The 21,587-nt window shown below is 38.8% G+C and overlaps 1 protein-coding gene across 1 annotated transcript in view; it reads left to right on the forward strand.

The window, feature by feature from the left end:
* LOC121961191 (copine-8) overlaps positions 1 to 17,043 on the forward strand; it is a 104,359-nt gene extending 87,316 nt beyond the window's left edge. Inside the window, exons 16-20 of the mRNA XM_042511078.2 lie at positions 853 to 980; positions 4,021 to 4,123; positions 6,618 to 6,675; positions 6,860 to 6,933; positions 12,049 to 17,043. Coding sequence (XP_042367012.1) covers positions 853 to 980; positions 4,021 to 4,123; positions 6,618 to 6,675; positions 6,860 to 6,933; positions 12,049 to 12,237 — 552 coding nt within the window. The 3' untranslated portion in view covers positions 12,238 to 17,043. The remainder of the gene's footprint in view (positions 1 to 852; positions 981 to 4,020; positions 4,124 to 6,617; positions 6,676 to 6,859; positions 6,934 to 12,048) is intronic.
* The last annotated feature ends 4,544 nt before the right edge of the window (positions 17,044 to 21,587 follow it).

Raw genomic sequence — 21,587 nt, forward strand, 5'->3', positions numbered from 1 at the left:
TTTTTCTGGTACGTGGTATATTTTTCTTTTCCAGTGCCTAACTGACAAAGTAAACATGTGACATTTCGTCCCTGAAGATACTTTTCTTTTAATCCATCATCCGATAAATATCATTACACACAGAAACCTTTCACACTGAGTCTAATGCATTTTATTGTTGCATTGTTGCATTTTATTGTTTTATTCTTGCAAAAATTTGCAATATGAGACAAAATGTCAAGACACAATTGCTCCACTTTGCATTTACACCACATGTTCTTCACTGTGTCTTGGTCAAACAATTCTCTAAATGCTTTTTATGCATGCAAAAAGATGCAGAAAATTGAAGTGTTATAAGTAGAGTATTGTGTGTAAAAGTGATCAACAAAACATTAAGACGTATTCATTTTCAAATGGGTAAAAATTTTTAAAGAACAATACAGACTTGGTTTGCAAAGGGCCTTATCGCAGGCTTACTTCAACCAATCCGATCAACAAACACACCATCAGAGCCAGTTGGTAAAATCAAACTGTTGACGAAGCCACAGGAGAAGAGCAAGGTGACCTCATGATTCCGCAAGATCTCGTGAGAATCCAGCTGTCGCACAAGAAAAGGGCCAAAAAAACTAACATGACCTAAGTGACTCAAGAACATGTGCAAAATTGTTCCTTTACCCTACCTGTGGTGTACAGGTACATATACAAATTAATCAGTCAGTTTCTTTTTAGACTTTTCTCATCACTGTTTTCAAGACACAACACTGGAATATAAAAAAACATCCTGAAGCCTGTTTGTTCCATCAGTTTCTCCTCAATGTATCAGAATTTAAAAATAAAAGTCAAAGACGATTCTCTCTCCTCTCTTTAATGTAGAACGGAAACCCTCAGAACCCGTACTGTACAGGTATTGAAGGCGTGATGGAAGCCTACTACCAGAGTCTAAAGTCAGTTCAACTCTACGGACCCACCAACTTCTCTCCCGTAATCAACCATGTGGCCAGGTAACACACACACACACACACACACACAGTTTTACGCTTGCATATTTGCTATCGCTGCTTATAAAATGAACTTCAGATCATTTGAATATGCATGAAAAAACACCAAGTTCATTTCACTTTGGGAGTGACACTCAGCATGTGTTCTCAAGTTTTCTGTTTATAGACTGTGCAGGAGGTGTTGCCAGGTAGCTAACAAGTTTGAGGGAGAGAGAAGAGCTGATTTCATGGGTTTTTTTGTGTCTACATGGAGAACTTAATAAATGCTGCAGGGAAGCTGTGCAGACATGTGATCCTGACAATGTTCTGAAATATAAAAAAAAAAATACATTAAGCAACTATTCATGCAAGTGTGTAATTAAAGAGATGTGCTCAAGAGAAGCCTCTCATCAGGTTGCCTCACATATTAAGAAGATTATTTACTGAAATCTTAATTGCGTCGTTACACATGAAGAGGCACTCTGAAGGGAAACGGTGAAACAAGCAGTAACATAGAGGCAGCAGTTTCCCCTTATTTAGCCTGTGAAGTCACCTCAAATACCCGATTTACTTATGATCTTTCCATCAAACCCCCTTTATGAATTTCCGTCTTTGCTTTGTAAGCTCCTTTCTAGCATGTTGTTTTTTTTAATGCAAAAACAGATCACTAATTTCAAAGGAACAGTTTGAGTAAAGTCTAGGTGTCTTTCTCACTTTCTTGCTGAGCGTTTTTTGAGAAAATTGATGCCACTTTATCTGTCATGTCTTTCTGTTAAATATCGGACTTTAGCTGGGAGGCATTTAGCTTAGTTTAGTTTGCATTAACCCTTTCAAACCTGTATCAACATTAGCTTTCTTTTGCTGCGTTCAGACGCCTTTCACATCTGTTTAACCCTCAAAAACATTAGCAAATTGCTTTGATTTCTTAAAAAAAAAAAAAAGTGTGTGTGTGTGTGTGGGGGGGGGGTTAATGAGCAACTTGGCAAGAAATGTCACAGAAATTGGAAGAAATTAGTAAAGTGTGCCAACAAAATGACCCGAAAATTAGTTTAAAAATTGGTGATTATTATTTAGAAACTTGGGGGAAATTACAAAAAAAACACCTCTTTATAGTTATTTTTCATTATATATGTGCATAATATATGTATGCTGTTACAGATTAATTGCTTATATTTTTTAAGTTTCAGCACTTTTTCAGGTCATTCTCTTGTTTGTTTTCATTTTCGTTCAAGTTTTTTTCCAAGTAATTGTCAAGTAAGTTTTTTACTAATTTCTTTAATTTTTAAGCATTTTTTTATAAGCTGCTTGTTGCCTTCTCACAATATTTTTGAAGGAGATCAAACGAATGTTCTCTAAACCTCACTACTTAATACGTTATATCTTGTTTGTTTAAACTTCACAAAAAGTGATGTGTAAGGTGTTCTTACACCTTGTCACATCACCACCTTACAGTGTTATGTGTTGCACTCGGGGGTTCACGCTGTATACATTAGTATCGGAACTGTGTGCTAGGTACCTCAACAGAGCTGTAACAGTAAAAAAACAGGACAGAATGGAGCAGTTCTATAGCTACCATCCACAACTTTTGAATAAGGAAACAAAAATAACTGATCTGTATAACAAACTGAACTCGCTGAACCAGATTGCTTGGAGGAAACAATATTTTCTTGGTCCATGCAGATGACAGAGGATAAAACGCAAAAATCCAATTCAAAGTAGAAAACAAAATGTTTTATCATCACTGCATATGAGAAACATAGATATGTTCATTTTAATGTAAAAAACCCAACACATTGAACATAAATTTGTGGCTTCTCTCAGCTGCACTGCATCTCATTAATTTTTGCTACAAGATTTGACTTCAAAGAAGCGTCCCAGTTTGGTAAATACCATACTAATCAGCAGCACACATTCCACAAACTGATCCTCATTAAAAACTTTTACAACTAGTTTTGGATACATGTAGTATCTTTCTACATCTTTAATGCCTATTTGTAAACTTCAAGCCTGCCTACAATAAGTTACCAAACACATGTTCTTCTTAAGTCTGTAACTCCAGACTTTACATCCCACCTTCTCTCCTCTGTTTGTCACAGATTTGACACAAATTTTTGATGACTATTAACTCAACTTGACAAAATCAAAAAAGACTTGCAAACCGACTCAAACTTTAACACCAGTGACTCGTCGTGACTTCACTTGGACTTGAGGCTTTTGACTTCAAAATGACTTCAAAGTATTTTATTTAAAAATGTGCCACAAATCAATTCATTTCCCTTCACTTTGTGAATCAACTAACAGTAAAAGGTATTTATTTCACACACTTAATTCCTCAAATCAACTTTTTTGAACTATCCTACAGCATCTAATCGAGTTGAAGGAGAGAAGTATAAGGAACTAATGACAGGAAACTGAGTGCCAGTTGGAAAAAATGAAAATAGTTGTGTTCGCCTACAAAACTATAGGTGGTCAAAAAAAAAAGAAGGTTGAGAATTCAAAACACACAGATTGAAACATTCAGACTGAGATGCAAGAGCTTCCAACAAACTTGTTTTGACAAATAAATAAAAAAATTTTAATTCAATGTATTATTATTGTGTTGCTAAAATGGCATTACATTATGATTTATTATGAGTTGAAACTCAAAGCTCAAGACATGAGTCAACATCAGTAACAGTCAGTTCATGACTTACACAGGAGTGAAAGGTCACACTTAACATCTCAACAAAAATGGAAAGCCTTATTGAGCTGACGATCTTTTGAATCGACAAAAAAAGAGAAGTATGTAGAGAACTACTTGACAGATTAATATGCTCTGGAGTGGGAGGAAAGTAATATTTATTTATTGAAAAAAATCATTTCAGAAACTCTGTAATGCCTCATTCCCACTCAACTATTTGGGTGTACTCTATTTAATTTGAGATCCACCTGAGTACACTAATTAAAACCACACAGAATGATGCTTAATAAGTTCAAGTAATGAGTCATCGTGGTACACAAAAGATGAGGATGGTAGTGCAGAAATCATTACTAAGGTTGTTTTGTGTATGTTTTTTGTGCATAGGTATGCAGCATCAGTGAAGGACGGCTCCCAGTACTTTGTGCTCCTCATCATCACAGATGGCGTCATCTCAGACATGGCCCAGACCAAGGAGTCTATTGTCAATGTAAGTGCGTCTGCTGTGGCTGTGAGCGCTTGACCCTGCACTTTAAACAACCAAAACAAAAAGAGAAAATCAGACACTTTACTGAAAACAGAATTCATTTGAAAGGGTGTCCTCCTCATGAGTCTTTTAGTTGATGAAACATCAATTGCGTCTGTAAATTGCTTTAAAAGTAACAATAAACGATGACTAGACCTGACAGCAAGCACACGATGCAAATGGAAGCTGAAGGCTGGCTGATGTGGAGCGATCACACCATCAACTGCATTGCTAAATAACATTTAAACAGGTGGTTTGACATAAGTTTGTTTGCATCCTTGGCCAGGCTCTGAGCACACTGCCTTGCTATGATTCAGCCTTGCATCACAAAAACTGTTTCTGCACCAAAACTTGTATCAGTAGATCATTGTGCAGCTCATTGAGGAGCGAGTGAGTGTCTCTTGAGTACTGTTCTCTCCTTACCCGAAAGAGTTAAAAATGCTGTGAAGGTGCAAATCAGTCCCTCAGTAATGAAACTTGATTTATGTTGGGGATTTTATACACAAAGATGGAATACAATGTGCCTCATCAAAGATGAAAAGTAACATAAAAAGGCAGATGTAAAAATTTGGAACATAAAAAAAAACAAAGGAGACGAATGATTGAAGAAAGAAATGCTGGCGTTAACACAGCTGCTGATTTAGTTAAAAACGTATGTATATACATTATATCTACAAAACAGCCTGCTTGTGTTTTTTTCTGTATGAATGTGATGTTAGGAGAGGTGTATCGTTTTTGTTCTCGTATGTTATTTTTACATTTTTATGGTTATGATGTGAATAGTTTAAAAAGAAGGCAAAAAATAAATGAAAAGAAAGAATATTTATCAAAACAGACATATCAACAAAAGAACATTTGCAGTTAATGCCAGAATTATGCAGCAATGTGTAGTATTTCATAAAGTTGCTTAAAGGTCCAGTGTGTAGGATTTGGTGGCCTCTAGTGATGAGGCTGCAGAACTGAAACTTCTCCTACGTGCCAGGCAGAAATACGGCCGATGTGAACACGCAAATGGTACAGCTGATGTTTGGTTTGTCCATTCTGGGTTGCTGTAGAGACAACATGGTTGATTCAGTGAAAGAGGACCTCCTCCAGTTGCAGATATAAATGATATATATACATAATTCTTATTTTCAGGTGATTATGTACTAATGAAAACATAATTATTTCTGTCAATATATCCCCTTACGTCCTGCATGCTAGAGCTATAATATAAAACCATGAATGTATGCATACAAGTAGAACTTCCCTAAGGAGAACTTTTTACATTTGGGCCAAAAAATATGTCTCTTAAGTCTTTGTTATCATCACTTGTGCCGCTCCTGGGAGCAAAAAATCTGTCTTTGAATGAAAGCTGAAGAGCAGCTGTGCCTGTATTTTCCTAATTACACTGTTAGGCAGCTCACTGTCAGCTTATAGATGTACTGACTGTGGAATTACTACGCGTAGAATAGGCACATATGCTGAGGCTTACTAAAAGATAATGTAAATCTACCAGAGTCATGTAAGTCTCAGAGTACACATAAACATAAGGGATCGTTCAGATTTTTGGTATTGATGCATATTTTTACTCACCTCTACATATCCATCATTCCTTGAGTGTCAACAGAAATATGATGTGACTGGGGAGCCTTAACTACTGTTATTTTTTTTTTTTATGTTTGCTGTGCCGCCCTCACTTCTGACAGCCTGTTATTCACCCTCCGTCCGTCCTCTCCATCACTGTCAAGTCGCAGCATGCTCCAGAGGGAAGCCAGAGTGTGTTGCAGAATGCAAACAAAGTGAAGAGTGAACAACAGCTGTATTTTTGTGTGTGTGCGTATGAAGGCAGTGATCCAGCTCAGGCCTTTGAAGGCAGAGAGGGAGAGGTTGAGAGTGAAATGTTAAGGAGAAAAGGAGGCCAACAGAGGAGAAGGAGGCGGCAGGGTTGAAGAAGGTGGCAGAGATGAGGAGATACCAAAAAAAAAGAGCAAAATTCAGCGAAGACACAAAAAAGACTTTCACCAAGGGGAGGGAAAAATAAACAAGATGTTTTGATAACATCATCTATTGCTCTACCGCCTGAGGTCGACCCATTCCTCAAATACGCCAAGCATGCACACACACACTTCACCATCCCTCTCTTTGAATAACCACATAACACATGTCATTTATAAGCCGTCAGCGAGTTCAAGCCGTGTTGTTGATTCTCTCGTCTCCAATATTATTCACTGTGAAGCTTCGACCCACGCAGCACTGCAGGAGGTGCTGCAGAAAAAACACACGTTTACAAATAATGTATACATGTTGGCAAGACATGAATCTGCAAATGCTTTGTTTAATGCTGATGAAAGCAAGGGTTGTATATTTTTTATCCCGTTAATGACGCGCATGAGAAGATACACGTATTAGAGGTGAAAAGAAAAGTTTCAAGTTTTGAAATGTATCAAATGTTGATTGTTTCTTTCCTGACCTGTAGGCCGCCTGTCTGCCGATGTCGATCATCATCGTTGGGGTGGGGCCTGCAGAATTTGATGGTAAGTCGACAAGAACTTGTAAACTTCCAAGTATTATTTATGTTGCTAGAGAAAATAAGCTGTATTTTCAAAGTCCTGATTTGATATTTTGTGTTTTGCAGGCTGTAATTGACTCTCTGTAGGTCTCTTTTTTAACTATTTGACAACAGTGAGAGATAATGTGTTTTATTCTCCTTGTCCTCAGCCATGGTTGAGTTGGACGGTGACGAAATCAGAATCTCATCCAGAGGCAGATACGCTGAGAGGGACATTGTTCAGGTACACACTCCTTTTTTTCTCTCAAACCGTTGTCCACTGCTGTTTTTATTGTTCTCCCATGTAAAGTCTGATTGATTTGACAGCAATCCAAAATGAAACTACGGCCCCAATTGCACATGAGCTCTGCCTCTTGGCACCCTAGATCGTTCGTCATCACTTTTCTAAATGTATCCCTTAAGATTTCTTTTAAATATGATTCTGTTTTTTAGAACCACCAGCAGTAAAAATCAAGGCCAAGTTAATGAACTATACAACACCAGGGGAAATAAAAATGTAGTGTAATGTAGTGCTACAACTAACTGCCAGTACCCTATTAATCCTGTGTGCCTCCATTTCTCTGCATAATGTTTGCAATGTCTGTTCTGGAATACTTTGGTTTCACCATTGTAATTTTACTTAGCTGATTCATTTAGGAATACGCAGCTTAGAAGCACAAAATTGGGATAATAAAGGTCTTCAAACCTGATCAGTATAAGGTCTCTTGGTAGGGATGCTGACAAAATTCACTTCACTTAATTATCTTATATCCTAAATCTTTTTTTATGTTTGTACAGATATAATTCAGTTTCTTTATTTAAGTCCATGTGGAGATGTAAAGGACTTACCACTTTTATGTTGTCAACTATGAGTAATATGATGTCATCCTCAAGAAATGCTAATTGAGAAAGGAGACAATGGCAACTTGAATTCAGCCAGCGTAAACCCCAGCGCCATGGATTTGATCCCTGACATCCCCGGCTACACTCTGAATCAGCAAACTTTCTGTTGCTACCATTACACAGATTAGACCCCAGATTAGCCTGCTGTGAACCCTAGGGCTGGGTTTTGTGCTGGTTTAATTGGAGCTGCTACAGCTAACTGCTAAATTTTTCCCCTGTTAGTGTTAAAAAAGTACATAAGGGGTGCCTGGTGGCTCAGTGGATAGAGGGGCGCCCCATGTGCAGAGGCTGTGTCCTCACCACAGCGGCCGCTGGTTCAAGTCCGACCTCTGCCCTTTTCTACACGTCTCCCCCTCTGTCTCTAACCCCTTTCACACTCACACTGTCCTATCAATTAAAGGCAATAAAACCCCCAAAAATAATCTTAAAAAAAGTATACAAAATTACAATAATTAAATATATTATATCATAAAATTATATTGTATATATTGAATCACAATACTTGTAGAATTGCAATACACATCGAATGAGCGCCCAAGTATTGTTATACAATTAAATCAGGAGCATAATGTTGTCCCAGCCCTATCTCTTATCATGTCAGTGGTTAAGTGGTGCATATTCCTAAACAAAATGGAAAATAAATCAGAAGTTGTAATCACAGTAAGCTTCAAGCTTATTAGACCCCTGGAGTTCTGGAGCCCCGAGGTTGTATCAAAACTCATTCAGTGGATGTTGTAAAATGTTAGACAGACCATTAGAAAGACACTTCTCCCCAAAAACACACACCTTTTTTAGAAGAATTTTTGTGCAAGTCTTGTCACTGTTTTGAAGATGAGTGGCTAAACGAACACCTGAGTCCCGTCCAGGCTGTTCAACTCTGTCCATTCTGGTCACCTCGACCCCGCAGAGCACCTGTCCCCTGACGGCAAAATGGACACAAAGATGCACCATACACAGACACCCACACAGAGATAATGGCATGCTCCTCAGTTTCTGTGCAGAGTCTGAGAGTCTCTGTCTCTTTCTCATTAAAGTGGATAAACAGAGACCCTCAGCTCAAACTCTGGCCTACAGGGCAGCGTGCGGTCTACCGTCACTCAGACAGAAGGGACTTTTTCACTGAGCTACTGCAGCTTAGCCATATTAGAGGCCAACTTTTTAACTCCTTTTCTTCACATGCCTCCTGACTATAAAACAACCACAGAGACAATCAAAATATGGCATTTAAAAGTTTACTGGGATCGGCTGCTCAAGCTCTAAACTATGATTAGTTTATAGTCATTCCTCCAGCCTGTCAATCATCCGTATTGTTGGTGTTTTTTATTTGTATCCTTTTTTTTTTGCTATAAAGGATCAGCTTACCATGACAAGTATCACTTTTCAGATTCATGTCTTTGCGCGGCAGCAAAGCAACGAGAAGAAATGCATTCAGAGTGACTAGTTTGTTTGTTGTGACACAGAGGAGACACATTTTTCTCCTCCGTGACCTTTTTGCCACTGCTGTCATATCTTTCTCCCTCACACCCTCCCTCAGCACACATAGGCGAGGGAGGCATGCTCGTTAGTTGGCTTTTTAACAAGCTCAAGTACACACACACTCACACTCCAATACGCAGGCGCTCGATGCAGAAAAGAGCTGGAGATGGTGTAAAAGTTTCAGTGCTGGAACATTACAGCGCTTCTACCTACAGGCTCTCATTATCAGTGAGCTAATACCCCAAGTGACACGGTGAGGGTCACATTTGGCAGCGAGGGTTCCCAGCACAAATTGGCCTCTACTGTGAGCTTGTGATTGTAGGTGACATCAGCTCATTAAGTAAATAAAAGTCTCATAACTGTCCCTGTTTGGGTCAGCAGTATCATCTGCGTAGGAGCATTCAACCTGTGGTCTGTGACCCGTGACTGAAATGTGCCGTGTTTATTTCATCACAGCAGGTGGATTTACATGGTGAGGGAGGCAGCAGTCTGAGGTGTAAATAATGAGTCACAGCAGGGTGGCCTGATGGTTAAAGGAGTCAACGTGTGTCCAGGGGTCCCAGAGCAAAAACAGTAAAAAAACGTATTATAAGTTAGTCTGGATATAAATATCACTTCAGTGCCTGTTCTGTGGTGAAGTGGCACTCTAACAGCGGGTGGTACCTCATTCTTTAATGAAACTCTTTCGACCTCCAAGAGAGTTTAGTGCTTCCAACCAGATGTTAACCCAGCAAGGAGAGATTATTGTAAACACACAAACAGTCTATCTAAATCCCTCTGTTACTATTATTACAACTTTGGATTTATTTTCATAGGTTTGGCATCATTTCTTTCACTTATGACAACATTGTGCTCAGTTGCTTGGATCTGTGAAAAACTGAAAATTAGAAGGGCAATCAGAGAGCGCAGACCTCTGTCAACAGGCCACAAGCTCTATCTTGCAAACAGCCTTGCCACAGTTGTCAGTGTTAAATAATTTGCACACCCTCCGTCTGTCCATTCTCAATGTTTTCTGCAGGATCCTCTGCTATGAATCAGACTTTCACCACCTGAAGGGGCGTGCATGTGTATCTGCATTTGTAGAACAGTCAAGGTGCAGAAGTCTGGTTTTCTTTCAGACCACTTAAATTACTATATGCTCAGAGTCTATTATGGGATTTTTCTCCAATGAAGCCTAAATTAAACTGCCTAACCCAGCTCTAACAGCCATCATAAACTCGGTTTCATTACTCAAGTCTCATCGGGCTGCTGTGCTTTAAAAATGATCTCTGTGAGTCCCGCTCAGTGTTGTATACAGATGTTAAGTTTGAGAATGAGATACCACTGGTATTGGATTGGGTATCTGTACCAGCATGCCTGTAGCTGAGGTATGGGATCTGGAATCAGTTGGGAAAAAAGAACAGATAGGCACATCCCAAGATATTGTCCTTCTATGTATGTGTGACAAATGGCAGGAAGTCACTATTTCTGACCTGTTTGTGGCCTTTTCTTGACCTTGCTTATGTGTAAATAAGGATTGCTGATCCCTGTATTTAAACCTGCATATTTGCAGCCTAATATTTAATCCCAGACATTTGCTGCAGCTAACAAGGTATTAGTATGTAGCTGCTGGCTCTGTGCCCATCTCCTCTATCCGTATTCAAACTAGAAGTGGTTCAGTTTTACACACCAGCAGCCCTAAGCGGCGTCAGCCAGCTTAATACCTAATATTCTCAGTAAAAACACGACATCACTAATTTGCACATTATTGGTATCCGGATTTGCTATTCATCAAATTCAGGATCATATTTCTTTTTCGGGTGCTGTTGAGGAGAAAGTTCTGATGATCACCTCCTCCTGTTCACCAGACAACCAGAGTTTCATTTCTGAAAAAGGGGCGACTGCGCAGCGTCTTAATTAGGAGAGACTCTCTTCTGTGTAGCAATAATCCTGCAGTCCATAAGAGCTTCTTCCACTTGACGCAGCGAACAAAGCAACTTGAAACAAAGGGGATGAATCATGTCATTTCAATTATTTTCTTAGCATTCTGCCCACTTTTGTTTTTTTGCTCCCAGACATTTCACTCTGCTCTTAATCCTCTTTCTAATCTCCGTATATTGTCTTTTCATTTGACTGTTCTCATTTTCCCTCTTTACTAAACCAGCTGTCTATCCTTTCATCACTTCCCCTCAATATTTGCATCGCTCCTGCTGCGCTCATCTGACCCTTTCCTAAGCCATGCCCGTGTAGCTCCGGCTGCTATGCCGATGAAGTTTTTCAGTCTCGCGTGAACTGCCATCTTACAGCATTCTCACACGATTTAGCAACTTTTCAGGCCCTTCCATCAACTTTTTCTAAAAAAGCATAGCAGCACTACCAAGTAAGTATTCTGAGGACATTTCAGTCCCCAGAAGTAGCTGCAGAGTCAGCGCTCTTTGCTTTGAAGGTACTCTCTGGAGTAAAATCATTACACTACGTCAATTCCTTTTCGCTTTGATGAAGGTCCGGCTGCTGCGGGAGGAAGAGAAGCCTGGTCACGCTCATCATATATTTGTTATATGGAATTAAACAAAGTACATCACCAGTGAAATGTTATCCCAAAGGCTTCTCTAACTTGTGCTTGTAATTTAGTCCTTTTTGAATCTTCGAACATTGTTTGCTGCTGCTTTATTCTTGTCCGTATGTCCGGATAGTTCTGGTTATCAGTGGTTTCTGGTTGTTGAATGAGTTACTGTCCAGACGTCCCAGCGTCAACAAGACAGCTGCATGATCGCTCCTCCCAGCCACGTTCCCGCCCTCACTCCAGTCCTTACTCACCATGAAGCACGTGCTTTTCCTTCTTTCGTCAAAGTACTCTGCTCTGAAAAAGAGCCACCTGGTTGAATGGTGCTCTCCATGATTTATTCAAGTCTTGGGGAATCAAAGTATAAAACAGTTTGGCAGCAGTTGCTGGAGTGTTAACTTCAACTGGTCACTCACAGTCTTCCCTCCCCTCCCTCAGTTTGTCCCATTCAGAGACTACATCGACCGGACGGGGAACCACATCCTTAGCATGGCCCGGCTCGCCAAAGACGTCTTGGCTGAGATCCCTGACCAGTTCCTCTCCTACATGAGGACCCGCGGGATCAAGCCGTCTCCAACACCGCCTCCCTACACGCCACCAGCGCAACCCATCCAAACCCAGATATGAGGAGCCGGGGGGAGACAGCTTTCGGAGACGGGGGTTAGCTGAACTTTACGCGTGAAATACATCCATTTCCCTAAAGGCCACTCTCCATGCCTTGTGGATCACGTGTTCAGGAAGCTGCATGTCGGGCCGGGAGAGTGTCGCTTTTTGAGGACAGGAAAAGCCAATGAGAGTCTGTTTACTTCCACTGTCAAGCATTCCTGTGACTGTCTGGATTTTGTTTTTACGCCTGGGTAACACGAGCAGGCTTCGGAGAGAGTTTTAATTTTAAGCTGGAAGGAAAAGAATGAATGAAAGAGGACATGAGAGACACCTTTGGATGCATGAAGAGAATGTCTCCAGACAAAACAAAGGAATCACTTGACGAACTTCTCCTGTAAATATCTGGACATATGTGACTTCTACTTTTTCTGTCTCTTTCTCTCTCTCTCTCTAACTCACTCATTGTTTACAGTAAACACAAAAAGGATTTTTACTGTTGATACTTTTATATACACATAGATCCAATATGAAGGTTGTAATATTCTCTCTCTCTCTCTCTCTCTCTCTCTCTCTCTCTCTCGCTCTCTCTCTCTCTCTCTCTCTCTCTCCTGGCATGTGCGTCAGGTAGCAGCAGTGCAGGTCCTGGTAGCCCCTCTGTACCGTACCGTACTGTGCTGTACTGTACCGTACTGTATTCTGGTGTTTGTATTAACCTTTTGCATGAGTGTAGCCTCAGTCAAGTGCATGCATATAGTGGTCCTGCACTACCTCTTCTGTCCAAACATTCATTTGTCTCTCTGTCTTTGGGGGGTGGGTGTCTGTCTGCCTGTATCCATTCGTCACTTCACCCTCTCTGTCTGTCTGTCTGTCTGTCTGTCTGTCTGTCTGTCTGTCTGCACTGCTCTCAGGCCTGAGAAGTCTGCCTGTCTCCCTGTTTCAGCTTTTCTTCTCTCTCTCCCTCTCTCTTTCTTTCCTTTCTTTTATCCCTCTCTCATTTCTAATAGCTGTGTTTCCATCCAACATTTTTTTCTAGATATAATGATGAGCTGAGTAGAAAATGCATCATTTTTGTGCTCAGTTGAAGACGGAAAGGTTTTATTGCACAATGTGATGAATAGCAGAGGAATGTCCTCTGATTCACCCGACTTAATCTGCTTTCTAAATGGTTCAAATTCCAAAATTAATTATTAGATGTAAAATTGGTTCCACACTGCTTCCCAGAAACGTGTACCCCTGTATAAGGTTTCTTGCGTCTTTTGGAAGACAAAAAAGCCAGTATATGTGCATTACTGTTTTTAATATTTTAGTCTTGCTAGCGGCATGGCTCAAGGGATGGCAGTGTAGGTGGACCCACTAAAACCAAAAAACCTCAACAATAATTGGATGGATTGCCATAAAATTAGGCATAAATACTCACCTTTAATCTATTACCATAATTTAATTTGTGTAGTGTTCTGTTTTTTGATAAAATACCTGAAAATTTGCTGTAACTATACACTTCACTGAACTATTTCAGTGAGACAACTATGCTATGCATTATGCTGACATTATTGGAATAATGGCATCCAATTGCATAAATTAGCCTAGCAGCTAACTGACTTTTCCTCTAATCTAAGTCAGAATAGCTCAAACAAAAGACTAAAAATGTTATCTTATGGGGGCTTTATTATCTTTCTAGTTTATTGTTTTTCTTATCAGTTAAATAAAAGATTTATTTCTACTAAAGGAAGATCTGCGTCACTGTGACCTGTGTACATTTCTGGGGAGGAGCCTGTTGATTCAAAGCAGAAGACATAAGCCCTGCTGTAGTCTTGTGCATTGTTTCAAAGTGACTGTGCAGTTTCACATTGGTAAACATTTAAGAACTAATGTTTTACTTTTTTACATTTCAAATTTGTTTTTTCTTGCCAAGATGACAGAGATTCAAATGGTGCAATTCATATTTTGCATAGCCTTTATTTGACCTTTGAATGGAAGCACAGCTACTCTCTCTCTCTCTCTTTCTCTCTCTCTCTCTCTCTCTCTCTCTCTCTCTCTCTCTCTCTCCAAACTGCCTTGGCAATATGATGCCCACGTGCCCAGGGGTTTCGTCTCATTGTGTCGTCCAACACCACATCCCCGCCTCATGTTTAAAACGACAGCAGCTGCTCTCAAACTGAATACTGTTTGAGCATAAAGAGCCCAGTGGTCAAAAATGCAGAGAAAAACACTCTTTCCCTACGTTGGCTTTTTGTTCCATTTTAATTTTTTTTTCCGGTTTGTTCTTTTTATTACACCTTTAGCTTTGATATAGCTTTTATATGTTTGTTTTTATGATGTGTATTTGTATGCGCCAATCATGTGTAAGAGGATGATTTGCGCAATTGTCAGTCACAGAGGATGTCTGACGGGTTTCCGTTTTAACTTTCTAAATGACGTCTGATGAATGAGTTCTGTGTTTGTCACGAATGTGTAAGGATTGTTCAGTGTTGTAATGAACGAGTGTTTCAATGATAGGTGAATATGGTTACGTGTGAATGTGATTTGTGTGTCTTCTAAAACAACATTATATGAAATGTTTAAAAAGTCTTACAAAAAATGGGAACATTTTAACATTTATTGAATTGTGAGTGAATGACGTTGCAGCACCAACAATGTAGAGGATATTTAAGCATTGCAGTGATTTTAAAGCTTTTGTTGTATCAACACCCTGAAGTAGTCTTGAAATTATAGCACAGACATTATCATCATAATGTTTATTTTGTTTGAAGTACTGTCAAGCTGGTGACCACCACACCATCTGCTTACTCACTCTGATGTCTTATAAATCAACTTATCAGTGAAATCATAATGTGTAATCAGCCCAGCATCATTTACACACACACACTGAGTGTGTATCAGAAACAAATGTCTTTGCTATACAGTGTGTGTGTTGAGTTGCTGCAGTAACGTCTCCAAAAACTGCATAATATTGGACATTTTCAGTTGTTTCCAACAAGAATTGCCTGATTTTTTTAGAGTAAATAGTCTGAGTCAAAGTATTCGACATGCAGTTGTGGCAGTGTTGGACACTGGGCTCATTTTTGGGGGAGAAATTTTCAAAAAATTTGCTATACTTCTCTACTCTCTTTTCCAGCAGTGAGAAGTAAAAAAAAAAAAAAAACCACACCAGACCGTGCAAAGTGACTGACAGTATCAGAAATCTGCAACCCAGATGTCTTGGAAACACTCACAGTAGAGTGACTTAACATGATTATTTGTACTATTTCTACACATTTTGTTTTATCTTACGTCGCTGCCTTGTCCTGATATTTCTGAGTCAAACTCACACTACCCTCCTGCACAGGCACTGTAGCAGAGTGGACTAACTGTACGAGTGTCTGTGTTTGCTTTGCCAGTGCAGTCACACTCCTGCAGCCACCCACTGCGATCAAAGCGTAGCTGGACACATCATTAGGAAAGCAGAGCTCATTACTGGTTCAGCAGATATTCTGTAAAATTCATCCTCTCCAAACTGTTAGATGTCCAGCACTGCAGGGCTCAAAGAAGGGATTTTTTTTTTTCAAAAGGTGGGACTACCTGCTTGCAGTGCAGTGCAGTCAGTGAGGTGTTTGATGGTAGCGCTGGGTGACACTGTATCTTGAATCCCTTCTGGTAGAGACAAATTTCTGTATACGAAGATAGATTCACGTCTTTTGCAGCAGCCACTGTGGATACAAGTGGAGTGCAAGTAAGAAAACTATGGTTTATTACAACTTTTAGTTTTATTGTTGTTGCTCTAGCTATCCGTTATGATGCCATTCTACTCCTCAAAGTATTGTAAGTACATAGTAAGTACAAGTAGAGAGAGAAGACTGACTGATAAGGGAAAAAAGTTGGGTTTTTTAAAAAATTGCAATTTAAAAACAAAAATACGCTCATAAAGGCAAGCCCAGGTATACTCAGATGGGTTTCGGTTTTAAACATTTTAGTGATTTGAATTCAGTGGCATTTAATTTTCAATTTCAGAAATATAGTCATTTCTGAACATTTTTGAAATACTAGTCTGGCCTTTCTTTGCTTCCATACACACAAACAAACGCATACACATTATCCAGTATGTAGTCATAGGTGCCAGTTATTTTATGTTGGTCTGCTTTGGATGGTTGGATATGTAATTATTATAATTTTCTAAACCTTTTTTCATTATAGTGCAGCAGCTCACTAACTTTGCCAAGCCCCTATAAGTGTGTTGAGAATGTATGTATGCGTGTGTGCATGCGTTTGATATAAGTATTCTTTGCGTGCATGTGTGTGTGCGCGGGTGTGTGACGCCTTTGTAAGAGTGTTTTAATAGACCATGTGAGGTGTTAACACACATAAGATCTTTGTTTACTAAAACTATCCAAATAATATATTGTATGCTCGTCATATCTTCTTAACAACGTGCACTATGTTTGCATGTACAGTTTTACAAAGGATGCACCAGTTCCTTTTGTTAAAAGCTGCGTGTTTTGAAATATAAAAATCTATATGAAAATTAACTGTACAAAATGGCCTTAAATCTTTCACTGATTTTTCTTGGAATTGTGCGATGCCTTCTTCAGAAAAAAACAAAAACAAAACATGTATTGTTTCAAGGAATTAATTGTTATCTATTTTGTGCCAGTGTTTCTATTGCTTTCTAGTGGATTTTTTTCTTTGCACAAGTTCAATTATGGAAAAAGAATTATCTTGTACTTTTTGGAAACCGTGATTAATCAGAGAAAGCATGGTTGAAGTACTGATTGTCTGATAATAAATATAATAGATGACTATTTCTGTATCAGAGTATGGATTTTTAAATAAATATTCATATTAAACACAAAATTTCATTTTTTACATCCTTTCCCTTTTTTTAGTGTTTGTCTTTTCCCTCCTCTGTCTTTTGTTGGCATATAAGGACTAATATGTGGTTTGTTCCCTCTGATAGGATAATTATAGTACATAAAGTCTTCCCACACCAAAAAAAAAAACCCACACAAAGCATACAGACATAGAACCACTAGACTTGAGTAAAGTACTGTGGCAAAATGAGAAACATGTAACATTTATATATTTCAAAGGTGTTTTCACCTAAATTTAAATCTGGCGCCTGCCTGCTGAAGTGGCAGCTATTTCCCAAAATAAAACTTGAAAAATATTTATTTCTGAGAGTATTTGGCACATGTTTAAAGAGGGAATTAGTAAGACTGTCAATGCCCTGTCACACAAAACTACCAAAGTGTGTGTGTTTATCTGCCGGGGGTTGATAGTGTTCTTCATCAACACTCAGTAGCTCAGCGAGTTCTCTGCCAGGTGCTGAGATCCTTAATTTTCAAAAGTCACGATCCAACTTGTTTTTGTCAGCATTATTGGATATTCTCAGTCTCACCGCTGCCACTCAGAGTGACAGAAGGTTTTGCTGCAGCAGTGATTGTTGTGCTGCAACTGTGCAAGTGGTTAATAAAGGTTAGGTTCTTGCTAAGGATTGAGAACACTCTTGTGTGCATTATGAGCTGAAAATGGGAGGTGATTCCCTTTGCTTTAAAGAGCAGGGGGATTATAGCTAGCTGTGCTCTTGTTTAAGTTAAAGGTTCTGTATACAACACTCAGACCGTTAATATACCAGCAAACAACTATCTGCGCAAAGGTAACGGTGTCCTGATCTGAGAATTAAGTCGTTCTGTCTCTGTGTGCAGTAATCTGAGCTTCTCTGTTTTTTGTTGTAGTGAAGAATCTGAGTATGTGTGCATGTGTATATCCTACTAGCTAGCTAATCACTGCTGCTTTGCACTGCTTTCATGTGGCAGTAACTGCTGATATTTGGATGGTGTCATCATGCAAGTGTAGCACCAACCCGAGTCAAAATGAGACCATGCCACAACCAACCAAGTCCATTTATTCTGTAAAGCAAAAATTGCTCGTTTGTCTTTAAAGAAAGCTAACTCCAGCATCATCACCATCAGGCAGATTTTTGCATTTTTCTTTTGAATCACTGGATATTTTTTTTCCTCTGCAGTCCTTAAAAATATTCAAATAAAAGAAACTGAGAAGGAATAATCACCCTTCAGTTGAACTGGTTACAGCCCAGTGGAGAGACATATGCAACTTGTGTAGAGAGGTGCAAAAACGCACAGTTTTTTGTTTTCTGTAATACTTTATTTTCAGTGTTACATTCTTTAGTAATAAAACACATTGAAAGTACATACAAAATAGTACAAAGAAAAGTGGAACACATAACCAAAAAGCTAAATTAACAAGTTAACATAGGTAGTCTTTTAAAACGATAGTCACAATATTAACATCTTGAGAGCAGGGTAAATTAACACGGAAAAAAACCCACTAAGCACCACTCGTGGCCAGGCAGCTCAGGAAGACACAGTTTTACTTAGGTCCATTGCACCAGTTGTCATGGCGGTTGGTTTGCACGTGAATAAAGGCAACAAACAACAAGGGACTTGTTGATGTGTTTCTGGTGCTATTTTGATGCTTTTTTCATTTAAAATAAATGTAAAAAGTTCGCTATATAATGACTACATTCATTCTCTGTAAACACCATCATATACATATACTGTATGGACATATGAGCTGCTGTTTACATGGTAACTTCACCTGCCATATGTCTAAAGGTCGCAATTAACGTTATTCCTTCATACTATCTCCCACTGTGCGTCTGTTCCTTGCTTGATGATAAACACATGATGATCAGTCACATACTGTATGTGAATGAGCTTATACCTTCAGATCTGTTATTTAGGTAAACAACATGTTATGTAGAGGAAGACAGAGAGTCACCAACATATGGATGCCAGTTATCTCCATGAGATGCGACACAGGGGACGTCAAAAAAGAAAACAAAGTAACAAATCTAACAATTAAGTGTTACTGTGAAAACAAAGTTATATTAATTACTTATTCAGAGCACTACACATTGGTGCTGATCATTATTCAAGCAAAATAAAATAAAATTAAAATTAAACCATAAAATTCAGTGGGTAAAAAGGGATGCACTTGAACATGTCATGGCATTTCAAAATAAATGGCTTATTTTGTGTAGAAAATTAAGTAAGACATTCACAGAACATATGTCAAAATTATGTTGATAATAAAAATGCCTCATGACAGATATAATCAAGTATGCCATCCAAACAGGCCCCAATCAATCACCGTCAACCCTCTCCTGTATATTACATAGATGTCAGGCATTTTTCCACCTCATAAATACACTCATAAATTTGGAGAGCGGACAAAATTGGCTGATGAATTTGCCTTATCACAGATCCACATTTGCATATATTTGCAAAACAAATCCACTCAGTCACGTCACATTTGGCCTACGTAGAAATTAAGCCTCAAATTGTAGCTTGGCTGCCTGAAGTGAAATAAGAGCTTAAATGAAGTTTGTACGTTGAAATAAAATACGAAAGTACTGAGAGAAGGACAGGGATCAATTGTGTGAGGTTAGTCGTGTCAGGCAAAGAGGGGTGTGTAGAGGGTGTTTGTGCGTGTGTGTGTGTGTGTGTGCGTGAGTGTGTGTATGTGTGTGTGTGTGTCGGTGGAAATGGTGTGTGCGTATGCTGTCCAAGGGAATAAAGATTTATTTTAGTGGTGATGTAAAATGGCACTCAGCTATCAGCGGCTATGTTCCACCAAATGCAATATTCATTAATTCCATCTTTGCAGCAGCCTTGACATCACTTTGGTGTCTGCAGAAAAAAAAGAATATATATACATCTACTTTGAACATGAAAAATATTACACCTACCAAATATTAAACCTGAGTGACAAAGCATACCAGCATATGCATTTTTCTAAACCATATTTTGAGATTCAGTTAAATTAGAGACAGGCTTTCTTTGCAGCTGTGCGAAGGATGCTTGTCATGGTGATGCAGCTCACCTGGTCTGATTGCATGCAGCTGTACTTAAGTCGGTGGCAGTCACTCAGTCTCTGCTTTGCTTGGTTACAACTGCACAGCACATATCCAACTCTGTCTTGAGTCACCGTACACTCTGTGTTTTTATTTTATTCCGGTTTTTAGTGTAGTCTCTTGTCTCTTTTTGTTCGGTTCAAATAAACCTTTTCGTTTAAACTCCTTTGTCCTTCCTGGAGGCAGGCTGAGATGCAAACAGTGCCAAGTCTTCCTTTTGCTAGATAAAGTCATGACTTGTTTCATTTTCTTTGTTATGTGACAGGTTTAAAAACCACAGTGACATGAAAACAGCATGTTTTTCTTTGTCTGCAGTAGATTCGCCCAGCCGGTGTTTGGTTGTGCACTCGGATGAGCTCACGGGTGCAGGAAAACAAACACATGCAGTGTCAAAAGATGCTTCTAGCTGCAGAGACATGTGCAAAGAATGAGGAAAGAGTTGTTTTAATGACCAGAAATCTGAGTTAAGTCCTGAATCTGGTCTTGTGGGCCAAAATTGTGACATTGTACAAGCTTGAATTTACTAAAAGAAAACTGTCTTGACATTTTTGAAAGACTCATTTGACATAAACCATTGGGGAACTGAATATTTCACTTGAAAGCACTTAACTGTATAATTGTCTTTTACCTGTTACATTCATTACAATTAACTAGGGAAGTGAAAAATATATCTTTAGATAGAATTCATGAAAAAGTTTAACACACAAAAAAAACATCAAGTGTTAAATGTTGCTAAATCCTGGTTGGTGTGCGAATAAGAAAAAGCAAAAAAAGAAATCTGTCATGTGAAATAACCCAAAAATGTTTGGCTTTGGCAAAAACTTTGGGAAAAGGGGTTAAAAGTGGACATTTTTACCTTTTTGTTGTTTTATATATATGTGTGTATGTATATATATATATATATATATATATATATATATATATATATATATATATATATATATATATATATATAAATTTATTTTTTGTAGAGCTTTTTGGCATCAATATTTGCTCACATGGCCACCAGTTCGACCCTTACAGCTGGAACAGCCAACCCCTTAATGTGAGTTGCTTCACAAGACTAAAGTCAACCACGATTTTTTCCGAACCATAAACAAGAAGTTTTGTTGCGTATAAAAATGCATGTTTTCTTATTAAGGGGGAAATGTCACTAGTGTCCCATCCAAATTTTTTTGCACATCACTGAAGAACAGAACCTAAAAGTATAATTGATCTATATTTTGTCAGAAAGCTGTATAATATCTTGAGAATTAAAATAGATGAAGAGTGATTTTACGATGCAGTTGCAGTAGTTCCTTACACTGCCCTCTGCTAATAAATCTTTAATTTGCAAGACTTAAAATAGAGAGGAGAGTCAGATGAAGATTTTAACTCACTAAATGCATTGGGTGCAAAGGTGATCTGTGTCTCATTTTTTTCTGCACAAACAGGAGAGCCTTGTGTATGCCTCTTGTTGCTT

The sequence above is a fragment of the Plectropomus leopardus genome, chromosome 22 (assembly GCF_026936395.1).
Source record: "Plectropomus leopardus strain MGB_pleo_1.0 chromosome 22, ASM2693639v1, whole genome shotgun sequence".
NCBI lineage: Eukaryota > Metazoa > Chordata > Actinopteri > Perciformes > Serranidae > Plectropomus > Plectropomus leopardus.